The sequence below is a fragment of the Sarcophilus harrisii genome, chromosome 5 (assembly GCF_902635505.1).
Source record: "Sarcophilus harrisii chromosome 5, mSarHar1.11, whole genome shotgun sequence".
Taxonomy (NCBI): domain Eukaryota; kingdom Metazoa; phylum Chordata; class Mammalia; order Dasyuromorphia; family Dasyuridae; genus Sarcophilus; species Sarcophilus harrisii.
This window is the reverse complement of record NC_045430.1, coordinates 190,654,448-190,672,237: the sequence shown is the minus strand read 5'-3', so window position 1 is coordinate 190,672,237 and position 17,790 is coordinate 190,654,448. Positions and strand designations below refer to the sequence as shown.

The 17,790-nt window shown below is 35.5% G+C and overlaps 2 protein-coding genes across 2 annotated transcripts; one reads left to right on the top strand and one right to left on the bottom strand.

Moving 5' to 3' along the window:
* Nucleotides 1–277: 277 nt before the first annotated feature.
* Nucleotides 278–1,195, top strand: LOC100934117 (taste receptor type 2 member 3-like). Its single transcript, XM_003772571.2, has one exon. It carries the CDS (start codon nt 278–280, stop codon nt 1,193–1,195), a length of 918 nt encoding a protein of 305 aa, XP_003772619.2.
* An 8,237-nt stretch (nt 1,196–9,432) lies between these two features.
* On the bottom strand, nt 9,433–10,344 carry TAS2R4 (taste 2 receptor member 4). The gene has a single exon (XM_003772570.3). It carries the CDS (start codon nt 10,342–10,344, stop codon nt 9,433–9,435), a length of 912 nt encoding a protein of 303 aa, XP_003772618.3.
* Nucleotides 10,345–17,790: the final 7,446 nt, after the last annotated feature.

Below are 17,790 nucleotides of genomic sequence, written 5' to 3'. Positions count from 1 at the left end.
CTTTTCCCTGACTAATTGAATCCGGGGTCCGGACTCCAGAAACACCAGTAGATTTTCTTGGGAAAAATCAGACTAGATGCTGTGGGACTGATCACAAGGATTTCTGGGCTCTTTGTGACCAGTGACAAAAGCACATCCCCCCAGCCTGAGACAAAGAAGGAAAAACCAGCAAGTAATTTTGTCTTCCTGACCGTGGTCAGAGAAGATCCAGAATAGCAAGGAGGTGGAAATCCTGCCAGGAGAAGCAGTCAGGGATCACTGCCCTTCTGCAAATATAATGAATGTAGAGATTAAAATGGTGGCTTTCTTCTTGGCCTGCAGTGAGTTCTTCCTGGGGACTTGGGTGAATGGCTCCACTATACTGCTGTTCTGTCTTACCTGGGTCAAGAGCAGGAAAATTTCTTTTCCTGACTTCATCATGCTGAACTTAACTCTCTCCAGGATCATCCTGCAAGGGATACTAATACTTGATTCTGTTTTAGTCGCATTTTATCCCCATTTACATGAAGGAGGTATAGTCATGCAAATTATCGATATTTTCTGGACATTCTTCAATAACTTAAGCACCTGTCTGATGGCCTGCCTCAGTGTCCTATACTGTCTAAAGATTGCCAACTTCTCTCACCATGTCTTCCTCTGGCTCAAGTGGAGAGTTTCCCGGGTGATGGTCTGGATTCTGCTTGGTTCTGGGCTCTACTCCTTCTTCAGCATAATGGCACTCCTTGTGAAATTCAGTTTTTATTCTAATAGGAATCTCTCAGAAAATAACACTGCAGTTTTCAAAAGAAAGAAAACTGAATATTATGTCCTACATGTTCTTGGGGCTCTCTGGTCAGTCATTCCCTTCTCCGTGTGCTTGGTCTCTTCTGGTCTGCTCATCCTCTCCCTGATGAGACATACCCAGCAGATGCAGCAGTATACCCCTGGCACGAGGGACCTGAGCACCAGGGCCCACATAAAAGCCACCAAAATTATCTTCTTCTCTCTCTTGCTCTTCACTGGATACATTTTTGCTCTCTTTCTTGGTATGTCTAGTCATTTCTTTCCAAACCCCAAACTGGCAGGGTTAACAGGGGCTCTGATTTTCGCTGCTTATCCCTCTTTTCAAACTTTTATTCTAATCCTAGAGAACCAGAAGCTAAAGCAGGCATTCCTTGAGATGTTCCATATCAAAAAGTGGAGGCTAAAATTTTAGGACATGGAAAGTTCCACCCAAGTCTTAAGAAAAGAGCTTCATTGTCTTTCAATCTGTTTCTGTATTAGGTTCTTTCACCATTTTCTCTTCATTTCCCATAACACTTTCTGCTTGGCAAAAATTAAGGTATAATATAATGGAAAGAACCCTAGAACTAGATCCAGAAGACTTGGATTAAAGATTCTATTTTGTGACCTTGGACAAACTTATTTTACACCTATTGACTGTTATTGACAAAAAGACAGTTTTGGATGAAGTGATCCCTATAGTGCCTTGAAGCTTTGAAATTCAATTATTATAACTGCTTACTGATTCAACCCTTTTCCTGCTCTCTCTTTCCTTTTTCCCTCCAGTGAATCTAACCGTGGTGAAGTTCAAACCTACCACTGACTCTGTATGGATCTCAGCATCCATGAAAACCCAAACTCCCTTCTCTGGAAGAAGTCCTTTCCATCAGCAAAATTTTTATTTTATTTTATTTTTACAAAAGCTCATACTCTAATCTTAGTGCTCATATTAAAAGACAATCTGTGACTATACATGCAAAAGAACTAAAAAATTCAAGCAAAGATCCTGATATTTCAAAACTTTCAATTCTAGTTTTTACCTTAGCAATCCGAGTATTTTAGTCAAACAGAATAATGGGACAATGACAGTCTCTTCTCAATATTTGAGAACACAAGATTTAACAAATCACAAAAATGAGGTTTAAACTCAGATTGTCCTACTCTGGATCTTGTAAACTGATCATTATTTTTGTTTTTGGTCAATCAATTCAATTCATTTTTTATAGGCATCTGTATTTATGCAATTATCTTGTTGCACAAGAAGAATCAGATCAAAAAGGAAAAAAATGAGAAAGAAAATAAAATTCAAGCAAACAACAACAAAAGAAGAGAAAATGATCAGCAAAATTTTTAACTCTCAATTGTCTTTAGTCACATGTGAATAAAATCATATTTTAAAGAAAACCATCGTAATATGGCCATACCAAGATTATTTACAAACTCTAACATATAGTCTTAAGAGTTTATTTCTGCTCAGATTGAGAGAGGCTGAGGTCATAGATCAACAGCTCAAGTTAACTTAAAGTTCCAACACCCTTATTAGACAAAAAGGAAAATGGGAGTCATTGAATTACTCAAGATCAAAAGAAGCATATGAACTCAGTCAATTGACTATGGAGCTATAGACTGTAAAGATTTTTTCTTCTGTACTTCATTGAGCACTGACCTTAGTCATCCACTTTAGTTGTACTGTAGATAAGGTACAAGAATGTTATGCTTTGTGAACTGATATAGTCATAGCACCCACTGCAAATGAGATTAATAATTAATAGAGATTATGGTTGATGAATTTTTTAGATGAATTTCATGATTCCACCCAAGTACTTAAGGAAAATAAAAGAAGGAATAATAGGATGCTTCATCTGCTTGTCAGAACTTGGATGGGAGAGGGGCAGTATAGAGGAATTCTCAAAGACAATAGGAAATGTATAAATGGTTTTTCTAACACCTGACTCTCTTTCTCCTTATTCCTTCCCATTGCACTTAGGTGCAAAAGTGGACCTGTAGAAAGAAGTATTCTGATAGTTGAATCTGTGTGCATGAAAAGAATAAAATTCAACAAAAAGGATTCCCTGATCTTACACTAGAGCAAGTGGTATCTTCTGGTTCTAAAATTCTATTATCCCTAAATTAGAGTCTGAGAGACCTTGTTACCTCCAAACAAAGAATAAAGGTCTTAATGTCATCCTGCTTTCAATCAATAAATCAGAATGAAGACAGTTTTCTAGAGAATAGCCAAGTCTAGGGAAAAATCAGGCTGCAAAGCTTTTCCTATTCAGTTCACATGTATTCAATGACACTTTTTAGGACAGGGAATTACACTCTGGATCCTAGCTAGCTATCTTGAAGGCTAACTTGTCAAGATGAGGATTGTGCAATACTTAAAATTTCCACACTACCAATAGTGTAACAATGACATTCTCTTTGTATACGACAGAAATCAAAATTAGGCCTCATAAGATATAAAGTGGTAACTGACCTGAAATCTCCTCTCTATCTCCAAATAGTATCCAATCTTTATTTGAAGAACAGCAGTGATTGATGGAGAATTCACTAACCCAAAAAGCAGCCCTTTCTGCCTAAACAACCCTCGTTGTTGTCATGTTTCCTTACATCTAGCCCAGAAATCCCCAATCTGTATGTTCTACCCATGATCCTCCTGGTTCTATCTTCTGAGGGCAAGCAGAATCAGTCTAATCTCTCTTCCATATACCTAGAGAGTTCTGTCATGTCCCAGCCCCAAGACACTCTCTACAAAGCAGAACCAAAGAGAAAGTGAAGAACCCACTCACACTCAGTGTCTTCGCTGGAATAACATTGCACTAATTATCTAATACAATTAACTAATGACTAATTATCCAATGTTGTTTGTAGTGTCTTTCACCTCAGTGCTTACCAGGGGGAAGTAATGGCTAGAAAAGGAACTATCTGAATGCTTAGAGTGGGAAAATCATCACAAATAGCAGAAAAAATGGAAATGTCTCATTTCTTGTGGTTTACATATAAGGAAATTAAAAGAAAATAGAGTCCATGGTCAAATTCCTAGGATACTCACCTTCATTCTGCTCTTATACTGCTACCTGAGTGAAGTGGCTTAAGGTCTCTGAACTATGGGTTCTCCTACCGTTAAATAGTTTATTTTACATGCAATGTCTAAAGCCCCATCTAACTGCAAATTCTATGAAGCTATTTTACCATTAGGAAGTACCACTAGCCAAGATTGACTCCATAGGAAGCTAGCAGCTTCTTCAAGGTTATTATATTCATGGTAGAACTTTCCAAGAAGTTGCAGGAGACTTAGAACCTGGGTTATCGCTCCATTGCCTTTCCTTGTTTATTCCTTACTATAGCTAGCCCCAGAACTCTTCCTTCTTGGGACCCTGGATATTGGTCCCATATTCAGAACATGTTAGTATCTCCTACAGAATATATTTGTGACTCAGAATAAAGTCCTAGACCACATGAACCCTGTTCCCAATACTACCTCAAACTTCCCAATCTCTCTCCTCCTCAACTGCTATGCAAGCTCTGTCCATCTTCACCTACCTTTCTGGATCATTATAACCAACCCTGATCAATGGCTCCCACTGCAGCTGGAGACACTGAGAAAATCCCCCTCTACCACAGCACACCTAAATCACCCTCATCCATAAGATAAATTCATGGCTTCACAAGTGGAAATGGCAGTGAATGAGAAACCCACCCCCTCCTTTCATTTTTTGGCAAGACAGAACAAGCAGCTATGAATAAATCGGGACTTGAATCACAGATCTTACTACATTATCTATATTACGTGTTACATTTGAGAAGCAGTGGGACATAGCAGAATAGTAGATTTAAGAGTCAGAAAACATCAATAGCAAGTTCCACTTCACCTAATTAGTAGTTGTATGATTCTGGGTAACTCAGTCTCTCCAGGCTTTGGTTTCTTCACTAGTAAAAATGAAGGGATTGAATTCAATTAATTCCATGGTGCCTTTTGGTTCTAAGTCTATTATTCTAAACAGCAGAAAAAGAGGAATTTGGCCACTAGACAAACACAGGAGGAGGCTGAAGCCAAATCTAACCAGCTCCTAAAAGTTAATTGTTAAGTTTTCAGTGTGTACATTAACACCTCAAAAATTGGCAAATGTTACAAATTGGGTCTTGATTAATATTTCATTGGTTTCCAGACTTAAGAAAGTGCTTAAGAAAAAGCTGATAACATAGTTTTTTCACTCTTTTTATTGTTGTTTGCTTGTATTTTGTGTTCTTTCTCATTTGTTTGTTTGGGGTTTTTTTGATCTGATTTTTCTTGTGCAACATATTTGTGGAAATAGGTATAGAGGAATTACATATATTTAACATATATTGGATCACTTGCCAACTTGGGGAGGAAGGGGAAAGGAAGAGGGGAAATTAGAACATAAGGTTTTTAGGGGTAAATGTTGCAAATTATCCATGTATATATTTTGAAAATAAAAAGCTATAATTAAAAAAAATAAAATGGAAGAAAAAAAGAAAAAGTTGATCATGGAAATTAAACTTTAAAATGTGTTGTATATATATCCTTTTTTTTCAGAGAGCCAGTTGTTAAGAATTTGCCAGCACTCCCTTGGCCACTATGCTATTGACATAGGAAAATATAAACTATTATCACACAGACAAAAACAAGTAGAGAAATTATAACAAGATGAACAAAACTCAGATTAAATATGTTGTTTGCAATATCTGGAATTGATAAGAGAACATAGGTTGATTTTTAAAATTGATGTCTCTATAATTGACCCAATTCATCACTTTTCTCACATAGGGAGATAAAACTTGTGTCTATAGTAGAAAAGATGAGAATATTATCTGTTTTAATTTGAGAACATCAAATGTTTTCTATTTAGGATCTTGATTCAGCCATTATTTACAGAAATGCTCTTTGCTTTGATTTTCATTCTTCCTTCCTCTGTCTCTCCTCATAATTCATATAGTATCAAATAAGAAAGTGGAGAATTATTGCATATAAAATTTACTCTGCTGCTGGTAGCTGTCCAAAACAATGAAGAAGATGATCAGCTTTGAACAAATCTTTCTTCTCCAATCATATTTGCTGTGATGTCCAAAGACATATCTTCCACAGAATTCTCTGAAATTATTTTTTCATCTTGGGATTCCCCACAATCAAACAAGAGAATGAAAGGAAGGGTAGCAGCCATGAGTATCTCAGAGATCAGTACTTCAGAGATATTAGTTGGAGGAAATTTGGAGATAATGGAAAAAGGAGCTGCCAAGAAGTAGATAATATAAAGAAGAAAGGAGATGAGAGACTTTAGTGCAGCAACATGAGCCTTTGCCCGGGCATCTTTCCTACTCTCCATATGGTGCAACATTCTCCTGTGGTGTCTGTTCAGACTGATGATCAGCATGGCAGAGGAAAGGAGAAGCACAAAGAAAGAGAGTAAACTTCCCATTTTGAGCCAGAATATTTGTAAATAATGCTGTCCAATGAAGGGTGAAGTGCTAATATTTGTTTGAATGCTGTTCTGTCCCAGAATGAATACAGGATCAGGGTAATCAGGAGGGATACCAGAAGGAAACAGAATCTAAATCCCTTAGCCCTCCATTTCAGCCACATGCAAGAGGGATGAATAAAGTTTGTGATCTTTATGCAATAGAAGATACTGAAGCAGGTAGCCAAGGAAAGGCTCACCTGGTTTAAAAAGACCAGCAGATAATGAGATAGTATACCCAGAACCCTCCTGAGAAGAGTAGGAAATTAAGTCTATCATCAGGATCACACACTGGAGGTGAAATCTGCAGATGGCTAGTCCCAGAACAATGATATTATAAAGGGATGTTGTGCACACTTGGACCAGTTTTGTAAACTCCAGACCACAAGGATTCCATTCCCCATAACCCCAATGAGAAATTCAGCCATAGCTTCAGTAAATAGAAAGCTCTGTGGTGCAGTCAATATAGTTGGGGTGGAGGGAAAGCAACTTTCTCACCTAACCCCAGATAAGAGGTGTCCTTCAAGGATGATACTCTGGAAATAAGAATGTAGAAAGCTTTCAACTAAAATTCCGGGATCCTTTTCAATGTCATTGGTCCATTAAGGTAGAATTTTCCCTGTCATCAAGCCTGGATGAGGCTATAAATCATGCCAGATGCTATTATTTGAGAGAGATCACAAAGCTGCACCCAGGGAAAGCATTCTCTGAGATAACAATCTCTCCTTGATTTGCATTCACGTGATCTATAGACTCTCTTGTGTCCTTCTATGAAACAGAGCCACAGTGTTAGCTCCAAAGATACTAACAAATAGAAATCAGGTTTCCCTGAAAGGTCACATGAACACATATCTGAACTGTCTTGGATAAGAGAACTCAACATTAAAAAAAAAAAATTTAAGATTTCCAGAGGGAAAAAATACTAAATATATAAACAGGAAAGCTTCATAGTTGCATTTTTGTGTTCATAGTTGAATTTTTCAAATTTATTATGAAACTGACAGACATAAACATGAATATTTCCATTTACAAAGAAGTGTTTTTATGAAACTGGGACTCTCTATTAAATAGAGCTTTGCTTTTTACAACATATTAAATTTATTACAGTAATATGCATGCTGCCTTGTTTGTCTATATCTCCTTCTGAAAATCCCTTTTCTGCAAATTTTTTCCCAATGTTTCATTGACATTGACACTCTCTTTTCTTCTTATTTTTGGAATTATTATAATTTTCTCACTCAACCCATCCTTACAAGAAAACAGAAAAGCCTTTGCTTTTAATAAATAAAATCTAGCAAAAAAAAAATTCAAATATCAGTTGTGTCTGAAAATTTAAGTCTCACTCTGCTCCTATAGTATCACACTTCTTTCAATAAAGGGGAAGCCTTAATTAGTCTTTGTATTGATTAGAATTCTTAAGTTTTTCAAAATTGTTTCAGTTTACTATTTTTTAATTATTATATACATTATATACAAGAGAGTACATGTTGTATGTTACAACTACCTCTTTTGATGTTATATTCCTTTACTGAACTGTAAGTTTCTTGAAAGGTTCATATCTAATGGAAACTTTTCATTCTCCCCAGTAACTGGCACTTGGCTCTGCACACAGGAGGTACTTAACAAATGTTTGCAGTGTCGTGTTGTAAAGTACTAACTAGAACAACCAATATTAGGATAAAAAGGAAAGGAGGGAGAAAGGGAGAAAACAGACATTTATAAAGCATTTATTATATGCCAGGCCCAATGTGAAAGCACTAAGCAAATATTATTTTATTTGATATTGTCCCTTCATCTACATTTCTTTCCTAACCTCCCATCTTTGCCCCAAACTACTTTCTCTTCTACATCCAAAAGAAATATTGCCTCATACCTGGGATCCACCTCATTGTCCTAGAAAGATGCATAGCACATGAATAGTATGCACATCAATACAGGCATTTATTCAGGATAAGTGTGACAATGACAACAACTATGACAAAAGAAGGCAAGCTCTCACACTTGTTATCAACTGTATCCTATTACTTCTCTAGAAATACATTTTGTTTTAAAAGGATTTCTGTTAACGCTGTAATCTTTTTATTATTTGACATTTATTTCTGATCTAAATCAAACTCTGAGGGCCACTAGAGTCCTAATAATCACGCTATTATTCCTGCTTTCTTCTGCTTTCAGCTTTGGTCCCCCATCTTTCTAATCAGTAATCTGGGAACTGAAATTTTAGGAGGCTCAGGGTACTTGAATGAAGCTTGTTTATATATTTGTCTACAAATGTGCTTTTTCTCTTTTCTCCTTTCCCTTTTTCTCTCCCTAATCACTTCCTTCCTCTTCTTTCACCACCATTTCTTCTTCATGTGACTTATTTCCATTTCTTGCATACATTTCAACCTATTGGGGACACAGTTAAAAAGAACATAGCCAATCTGTTCATTATTCAGAACTGTGTGGAGTATTGTTAAGTTCCTTTAAATCAGAGTTTTTATTGTTTCAATTTTAAGATCTCTAGCATATACATTGCATTTTACATTTTTACACATAGTAAGTGCTAAGTAAACATATTCTAAAATGAATTACATTGAACACAGATGCTGCAAGGTCAATACAAAATATATAAAATCAGAAACAAAAATAATTTTAAGAGATAATAAGTAAAGCTATGTTGGAGGCAACGCAAGTCAACATATATTTATTAAGTATTTACTTTGTGCAAGGCATTGTACTAAATTCCAAGGATACAAAGACAGGGGAAAAGAGCCAGTTTCTCTTCTCAAGGAGCTCTAATGTGGGAGACATCATTTCAATAACTATATACAAAGATGAATGTGAGATAAATTGAAAATAGTCAATGAAGGTGAAGCACTGGCATTAAGGAGAATTGGAGAAGTCTTCTTGTAGACTTGAAGGACTCTAGGACAGCCAGAATGCAGAGCTGAAGAGGGAAAAAACTACAATCATGGATAACAGCCAGTGAAAATTGCCAGAGTCTGAGATGAAGTGTCTTGTTCAACGAATAACAAGAAAGTCATTGTCGCTAAATTACAAAGTTGGGGAATGAGGAAAGTAAGATGTAAGGAGACTGGAAAGATAGAAGGGAGCCATGTTATGAAGAACTGGAATAGAATGAAATACTGGGCTGGATCCTTAAGTCAGAGAAGGTTCACTGCAATATGTTTTGCCATAAAATGTATCTTCAGTTGCACCATAGAATGTTCTTAACTCTTGCTTTGAGTTTAGGGTGCAATAGAATAATGAAGATGGTATGTCCTGGAGAGTAAGAACAGTTAACTACCGTCAATATGCCTCTGAGCCAAAAATTTTTTATTCCAAGGGAAGGGAGAAAGACAATCAGTCGAGCAATGGAGTAAGGAATATAAAGAATAAGAAAATAAATCATAACTTTCATAGCACCTACATGAGCTTTAGTCTGGGGATTCCAAAAGCTGTTGGCATTTTTCTGCATCTTCTGCATATGCTTCCTCAGAGAAGAGATTAACAGGGAACAGGAAACCAAATTGATGATGAACTGGAGGCTGAAGCTCAGTATTACAGGAGCCACCATAAGGAAGATGGAGTCTCTGGTGCTGACCATGGTGCTGTTACTCACATTCTCCTGAAAGGGATTAGGGATTTTGCTGATCAAAAGAGACAGAAAATGTGAAAAGAGAGGAACCAGTAGACATGCTAGCAACAGCCAGGGTGTCTTCATGGATAGATTTCTCTTTAGCCAGAGAAATAAAGAATGGTTGAAGCTGGCAATCTTCACACAATAAAAGGCGTTGAGCAAAGTCACAATCCAGAGGCTCCAGGAATCCAAGAATATCCAAGCATTCAAAATTATAAGAGCCATAAATTCAGGGTATTTACTTTCTAAAAAAATTAAGCTTAACATTAAGTGCAGGAACATTAGACACAGACATAGACATCTGGTAATGGAGAGACTACACAGAATCATATCAAAAGAAGAAAAGTTTTTACTTTGGATCCAGGTCCTACAATTGACTGCCATAATTAATAGGTTTCCAGCAATTCCTATTAGAAGTTGAATTAGAGAAAAAATTATGATAAAAATATTAAAGAAAAAATAAGTGGGCACAAGAATCATTGTGTGTCCAGGATTCCCCTATTGCTGTAATATTAAAGGAAAAATTCCAGTACTGTTCAGATCTGCCCTTGTGGTAAAACTGTTCTTACTTCTTCCCCCTCCCCCCCGAATTGCAAATGAGATTAATGCATCATTTAAGGACCAGCTGCTTTTTCTGGGATGCAAATCTTCCAAGGATTACATTACTGCTCCTTCATTCACATCCTCTCTGTTTTTCTTAGAGGAACATAACCAGGAACAGCTTGGCATAAAGGAAGGGAAATGTGAGATGAAAAGGTGTCAGAGTTAGTGTTAGAAATTCAAGAGTTCAAAATTATCACCATCAAAACTTTAGGTTACTCACTCTCTTTAAAAAATTAAGCTAAACTTCAGAGTTAGAGAAAGATGTCTTTCTTCTGTTAAGACTCTGTCTTCAATTTCTCAACCTATATCTAGCTTCATTCCTCCTGTGGATAATAAATTAGTCAGGATTGCTGGGATAAATCCAATTATTCTTCATTGTGGAGAACAAAAATTATTGTAGATACAATAATTTATGTCTCCTAGCTTTTATGAATCTTCATGGTAATTCTTATTGGTACCTTGAGAAGCTCTGTGGTGTAGAGAATAAAGTGTCTATCTTAAAGTTAGGAAAATTTGGATGTGACTCCTAACTATGAGTCATACTTACCATGTAGTCCCAGGCCATATAACTCTAAACCAAAATGACAAAGAATTTGCTCATATGTCTCAGGTGGATGGATTTTGTTCTCTTCCCAATGTCTCCCTCCCTCAGTATCACATTAATGAAATCAAGGGTCCAACTCCATCTTCAGTCCTCAAACCAAAGCTCTAAAGACATAAGACAAGTAGTAAAGCATACTGGAAGGGATCCTTCCTTGGAAACAACAAGTCCTGGATTCAAACTCTGATTCTGATACCCTTGACAAGTCAGTTAAATTCTTAGTGTTCTAGAAACCGCTCTAAGACTATAAATTACTTGATAGTTGGCAGTCAGCACTATTGGAGGGAATTTCTTCCCAATGAGTTCCCAATATCAGTGAACTTGCAGGTAGGGATTTTATAAAGAAAACTACAAGACACTCAAGCACTCCTAAGGATATAGTGAAATTGTATCCACTTCCTGGGTCCAACTGAGTTTACCATAGCATGAGACCACAGTGATTTTTAAAATCATAGCAGAAAAAGAGGGAAACAGACAGACAGACTGCTGAGCACTCATGCCAGGAATGACACAAACAGAAATTGAAAAACAGCCATTTTTTACCTACTGCTGAGACTCTAAGGATCAAAATTCTTCCCTGCCTTCTCCTTCCTTCCACATACATAGACTCAGAAGTGTGAGGAGTAGCAAGGCTGTTTCCTGGCTGTGCTCCAGGAAAACAGAAAAAGAGAAAAGAATCAAGAGTACACTGCCTACTGATTCCAAACTAATTATAATATCTGTTCCCATAGCTGGGCCTTCCTCTACAAAGCAAAATACTTCTTGCCTTCCAGGCTTAGATTTAAAAGTTAGCAAAGGTACCCTTAAATAAAGAGGTAAAAATAAATAATCAAGATATTGACAAGGATGCCAGTGAAACAGACTTCTAGCAAAACATTGTGTCCCCAAGTTGTGCTGTGATTTGCCTAAAGAGATATGGAATGGTCTTGAGATGAGGATGACTAAGCTACAAAATCATTCATGGCTATATCCTTGATAACTTGTGAGCTTTTCCTCATAGTCTTCATATAGCATATGTAAGAAGTCATGGAATTCTGACAGAGACCAGTCTCCACCTTCTATTGTGTCCTATTCACTAACTTCCTCCTGAAAACTAGCTCCTTCCATATAGTCTGGAATGCAATGAATATTTGCTGAATTGATGAATAAATGATATACCTTTAAAAAAAAAAAAAGAAAGTACTGAATGGCAGGAGTATAAGTGATTTCAGGGAGAGGAGGAGAGCAAGATGGGAAGAGAGAAAGAGAAGGAGGGGAGAGACAGAAACAGACAAAAACAGAGAGACAGAGAGACATAAACAGAGAGAGAAAGAGACAGACAGAGAGTTAGAGGGAGACAGAAAACAGAGAGATAGAGAAAAACAGAGAAAGAAAGGGGAGAGAGAGACAGAGACAGAGAGAAAAAAAGAGAATAACACTATTAATCAACCAGGTATTACATAATTTTTTTTCTAATAGCAGTGATAGATTTCTAATGATCAAGCCTCATTTTTTCATTCCATACTCATGGGAAAGAGATTTAGAACTGGAAAGAACCAGAGGAACAGGGAGATGAAGTGGTCATCTACTTTCAAGGATGTCTGAAGTTATTTTAAACCATAGATTATAAAGATGAAGCTGTCCACAATGAAGTAGTGCTGATCCTCATGCAACAGGTTTAACCCAAATTCCTCTTTCATCCATACCCAAGTGATGCACTCAAGGCTACCTGTATTGAGCAAAAAGTCCTAGATTCAGGGATTTCTCACCACTAAGACAATAAGAGCTATAATGGAGTAGCAAAAAAGAAATTTATTAAAATGATAGCAAAAGATGCATGGAATTGGTGAATTTTTAACAACAGAGAAATCCCAGTAAAACCCCTTTAGAGTGACTGATTATATCAGGAATTCCCAGCATTGTGAGGATGTTTTGAATAGAGGATGCACTAAACTAGTCCATGGCAGGACCATTTTATATGAGTCCTTTGTTTAGAGTCTAGAAATTTTTAAATATTTGTGTGTTGTACAATATACATAAAGACAAATTAGTCAATTCTGCATTTTAGTTTCAGGTTGTGTTATTACATGTTTGAAAGTGAGAACTATTTTTGTTCAGCCCATATTTCCCTAAGAAATTCTTCCATAAATATCCTGTCTCATACAACCCCCACCCCAGCATCCCTCCTCTATTGCCTCTATATATGTTTATTTTTGACTCAATTTATATGCATTTCTGTTGTGCTAGGAGAAACATAAGCAAGTTTTGAAGTTGTTGCTTGGCCCTTGCAAAGTATGAAATTGTACATTTCAAAGAAAAAGTGATGAGTTCTCCCTTCCTTCATCTAGAAGAACCTTAAGAAAGGTCTAAGTGACTTCCCTGAAACAAGAATGTTGATGGGCTTGTGTTTTGCATAGAGCGATAGAATGAAGTAAGAAGGATGACAAGATATCTATTTGCCCTGGCCTACTTACCTGAGCAAAACTAAGGCCCCCAGAGTAATCACTTCTAATGAAAGTTATCTTATTTAGCAGTTAACATAAAAGTACTTAGTATATGTTATTCAACAGTGTTTTTTAGCTGAAGAAATCTATCAAAATTTATTTCTTAATAGTCAGAAAACTTCAAGAGGGCAAAAAGTAGGACAAGGTGAACAGGGAAAAACCCCAGGAACATTGTTGTAAAACTCCAAAACTACAACCCCAAGGAAAAAATACTGCAAGCTGCCAAACAAAAACAATTCAGACATCAAGAAGCAACAGTCAGGGTCACCCAGGTTCTGGCAGCTTCTTCAATAAAGGACTGGAAAGCATGGAATATCATATTTTGGAAGGCAAAAGATCTGGTGTTACCAAGATTAACCAAGAATTAACTATCCAGCAAAACTGAGCATCATCTTTTAGGAGAGTGGTGGATCTTCAATGAAATAAAAAACTTTCAATCATTTCTACTGAAAAAAAAAACAGAAATAAACAGAAAATTTAATCTTCAGACTCAGGATTCAAGAGGAGCACAGAAAGGTAAACAGAGGAAAAAATATACATATATTTAAAGATTAAACTGTTTACATCCCTAGATGGAAAAATGATATCTGCAACACTTGAGAACTTTATCTGCTACTGGGACAGACAGAGAGGACATCACATGGGTAGAGGGTATGGTTGTGAATGAACTCTGATGTGATGATTTTTAAAAAAGACATTAAGGGGTGGGGAAAGATCTCTACTAGAAGAAGAGGAAAGGGGAGAGATAATGAGACAGATTAGATCATATAAAGAGGTACAAAATTCCTATTGCAATCAAGGAAAGTAGGGAGGGGGATAAGCATTGTCTAAAGCTTGATCTCATCAATTTTGGCTTAAAGATGGAATAACTTAATCATTCAGTTGGGTATAAAAATGTATTTAATCCTATAAAAAAAAGTAGGATGAGAAAGAGGAAAGAAAAGGGAAGGACTGGATAGAAGGAGGGGCAGAAACACTAGGAAAGAAAATGTAAGAGAAGGGGGAGGAGTGTTAGAAGATAAGGTGGTGAATGGAGTGGGTTAAAAAAAAAAACACTACTAGGAGAAAGAGGAGGAATGATAGAAGATATGGTAGTAGAGGAGTAAATCGAAAAACTCAAAATAGTACTAAGGGCAGGGTGGAAAGAGAAAACAAAAGTAAATACAGGGGAGAAAATAGGATGGAGGGAAATACATAACTGGTGATCATAATTATGAATATAAATGGAATGAACTCTCCCATAAAATGGATTAAATTGATTAAAAACAGAATGGATTTAAAAACAGAATCCTACAATATGTTGTTTATAAGAAACACATTTGACACAGAGAGATACAGAGTAAAGGTAAAAGGCTAAACAGAATTTATTATACTTCAGCTGAAGTAAAAAAAAAAAAAAAAGCAGGGGTAGTAATTCTGATCTCAGATAAAGCAAAAATAAAAATAGACCTACTTAAAAGAGATAAGGAAAGAAAGTACATCTTGATAAAGGGTACTGAGAACAATGAAGAACTAACAATATTAAATGTATATGTACTAAATGGTAGAACACCCAGATTCCTTGAGAAGATATTAAGCCAGTTACAAAAAGAAACAGACAGCAAAACTATGTTAGTGGAGAATCTCAACCTCCTCCTCTCAGAATCAAACAAATCTAACTACAAAATAAATAAGAAAGAAATTAGGGAAGCTAATAGAATCCTAGAAAACTTAAATATGATAGATCTCTGGAGAAAATTGAATAGCGATATAAAGGAATACACTTTGTTCTTGGCAGTACTTGGCACCTACCCAAAATTTGGCCAGGTTTTAGGGCATAAAAACCTCAAAATCAAATGCAGAAAGGCAGAAATAGTAAAAGCTTCCTTTTCAGCCATGATACAATAAAAATTATATTCAATAAAGGGCCAGGAAAGATTTGCTAAAAGTCAATTGGAAATCAAATAATCTAATTCTACAGAATGAGTGGGTCAAACAAATCACAGAAACAATTCATGATTTCATCCAAGAAAATGACAATATTGAGACAACATACCAAAACCTGATATGCAACCAAAGCAGTTCTTGGGAGGAAATTTGTATCTCTAAATAGCTACATGAATAAAATAAAGGACATCATGAATTGGGCATACAGCTAAAAAAAAGCTGGAAATGAACAAATTAAAAACTCCCAATTAAATACTAAATTAGAAATTTTGAAACTCAAAAGAAAGATTAATAAATTGAAACTAAAATAACTATTGAACTAATTAATAAAATTAAAAGTTTTATGAAAAAAAAACAAAATAGATAAATCTTTGATTAATTTGATTAGAAAAAAAAGAAAAAAAGAAAAAACAAATCACCAGTATAAAAAATGAAAAGGGTGAACTTACCACCAATGAAAAAGAAATCAAAGCAATAATTAGGAGCCATTTTATTTAACTTTATGGCAGTAAATCTTACAATCTAACTAAAATGAATGAATATTTTTAAAAAATATTAATTGCCCAGATTAACAGGAGAGGAAATAAATTACTTAAATAGTCCACTTTTAGAAAAAGAAATTGAACAAGCCATTAATGAATTCCCTAAGAAAAAATCTCCAGGGCCAGATGGATTCACAAATGAATTCACTAAACACTTGAAGAACAATTAATTGCAAAACTATGTAAGCTATTTGGAAAAACAGGTAAAGAAGAAGTACTGCCAAATTCCATCTATGACACAAATATGGTACTGATTGCTTAAAGCAGGAAAAGCCAAAAAAGAGAAAGAAAATTACAGACCAATCTCCCTAATATTGATGTAAAAATATTAAATAAAATATTAGCAAAGAGATTACAGCAACATATCAGCAGGGTAATATACTACAACCAAATGGAATTTATACCAGGAATGCAGGGCTGGTTAAATAGCAGAAAAATTATTACCATAAGCAACCATATCAATAACAAAACCAACAGAAATCATATGAGAATCTCAATAGATGCAGAAAAAGGTTTTGACAAAATATAGCACCCATTTCTATTAAAAACACTAGCAAGCCTAGGGATAAAAGGAGCTTTCCTTAAAATGATAAGCAGTATCTATCTAAACAAACAGCAAGTGTTATTTGTAATGGAGAAATGCTAGATGCATTCCCAATAAGATCAAGGATCAAGATAAAGATGCCCATTATCCCCACAATAATTCAATATTGTACTGGAAATGTTGGCTTTGGCAATACGAAAAGAAAAAGAAATTAAAGGAATTAGAATAGGCAATGAGGAAATATAACCATCACTTTTTGCAGATATGATGATATACTTAAAAAATCCTAGAAAATCATCCAAAAACTTACAGGAAACAATTTACAACTTTAGTAAAGTTGCAGGACATAAAATAAACCCACACAAATCATCAGCATTTCCATATATTGCTGACAAAGCCCATCAGCAAGAGATAGAAAGGAAAATTCCATTTAAAATAACTGTAGACAAAATATTTGAGTGTCTATCTGTCAAGACAAACCCAGGAACTATATGAATACAATTACAAAACACTTCTCACACAAATAAAATCAGATCTGAAAAAAATATCAATTGTTCACGGGTAGCCTGATTTAATATAATAAAAATGACAATTTCATCTAAATTGATCAACTTGTTCTGTGCCATACCAATCAAACTATCAAAAAATTATTTTATAGAGCTAGAAAAAACAATAACAAAATTTATCTGGAAGAACAAAAGGTGAAGAATATCAAGGGAATTAATGAAAAAAAAAATACAAAAGATAGTGGCCAGCAATACCAGACCTAAAGCTCTATTATAAAGCAGCAGTCATCAAAACCATTTAGTACTGGCTAAGAAAAAGATCCACTGGTGGAGCAGTGGAATAGATTAGATACACATGACAAAATAATCAATGACTATAGTAATCTAGTATTTGACAAACCCCAAAACTCCAGTTTCTGGAACAAGGACTATTTGACAAAAATTGCTGGGAAAACTGGAAAATAATGTCAGAAACTCAGCATAGACCTATATCTCACAGCCCATACCAAAATAAAGTCAAAATTGATACATGATTTGGGCATAAAGGGTAATACCATAAACAAATTAGGAGAGGAAGAGATAATTTGCTCTATGAGACCTTTGGAGAAGGGAGAAATTCATGACCAAAGAAGAACTAGAAAACATTATGAAAGGCAAAACGGGCAACTTTGATTACATTAAATTGAAAGATGTTTGCACAAACAAAACCAACAGAAACAAT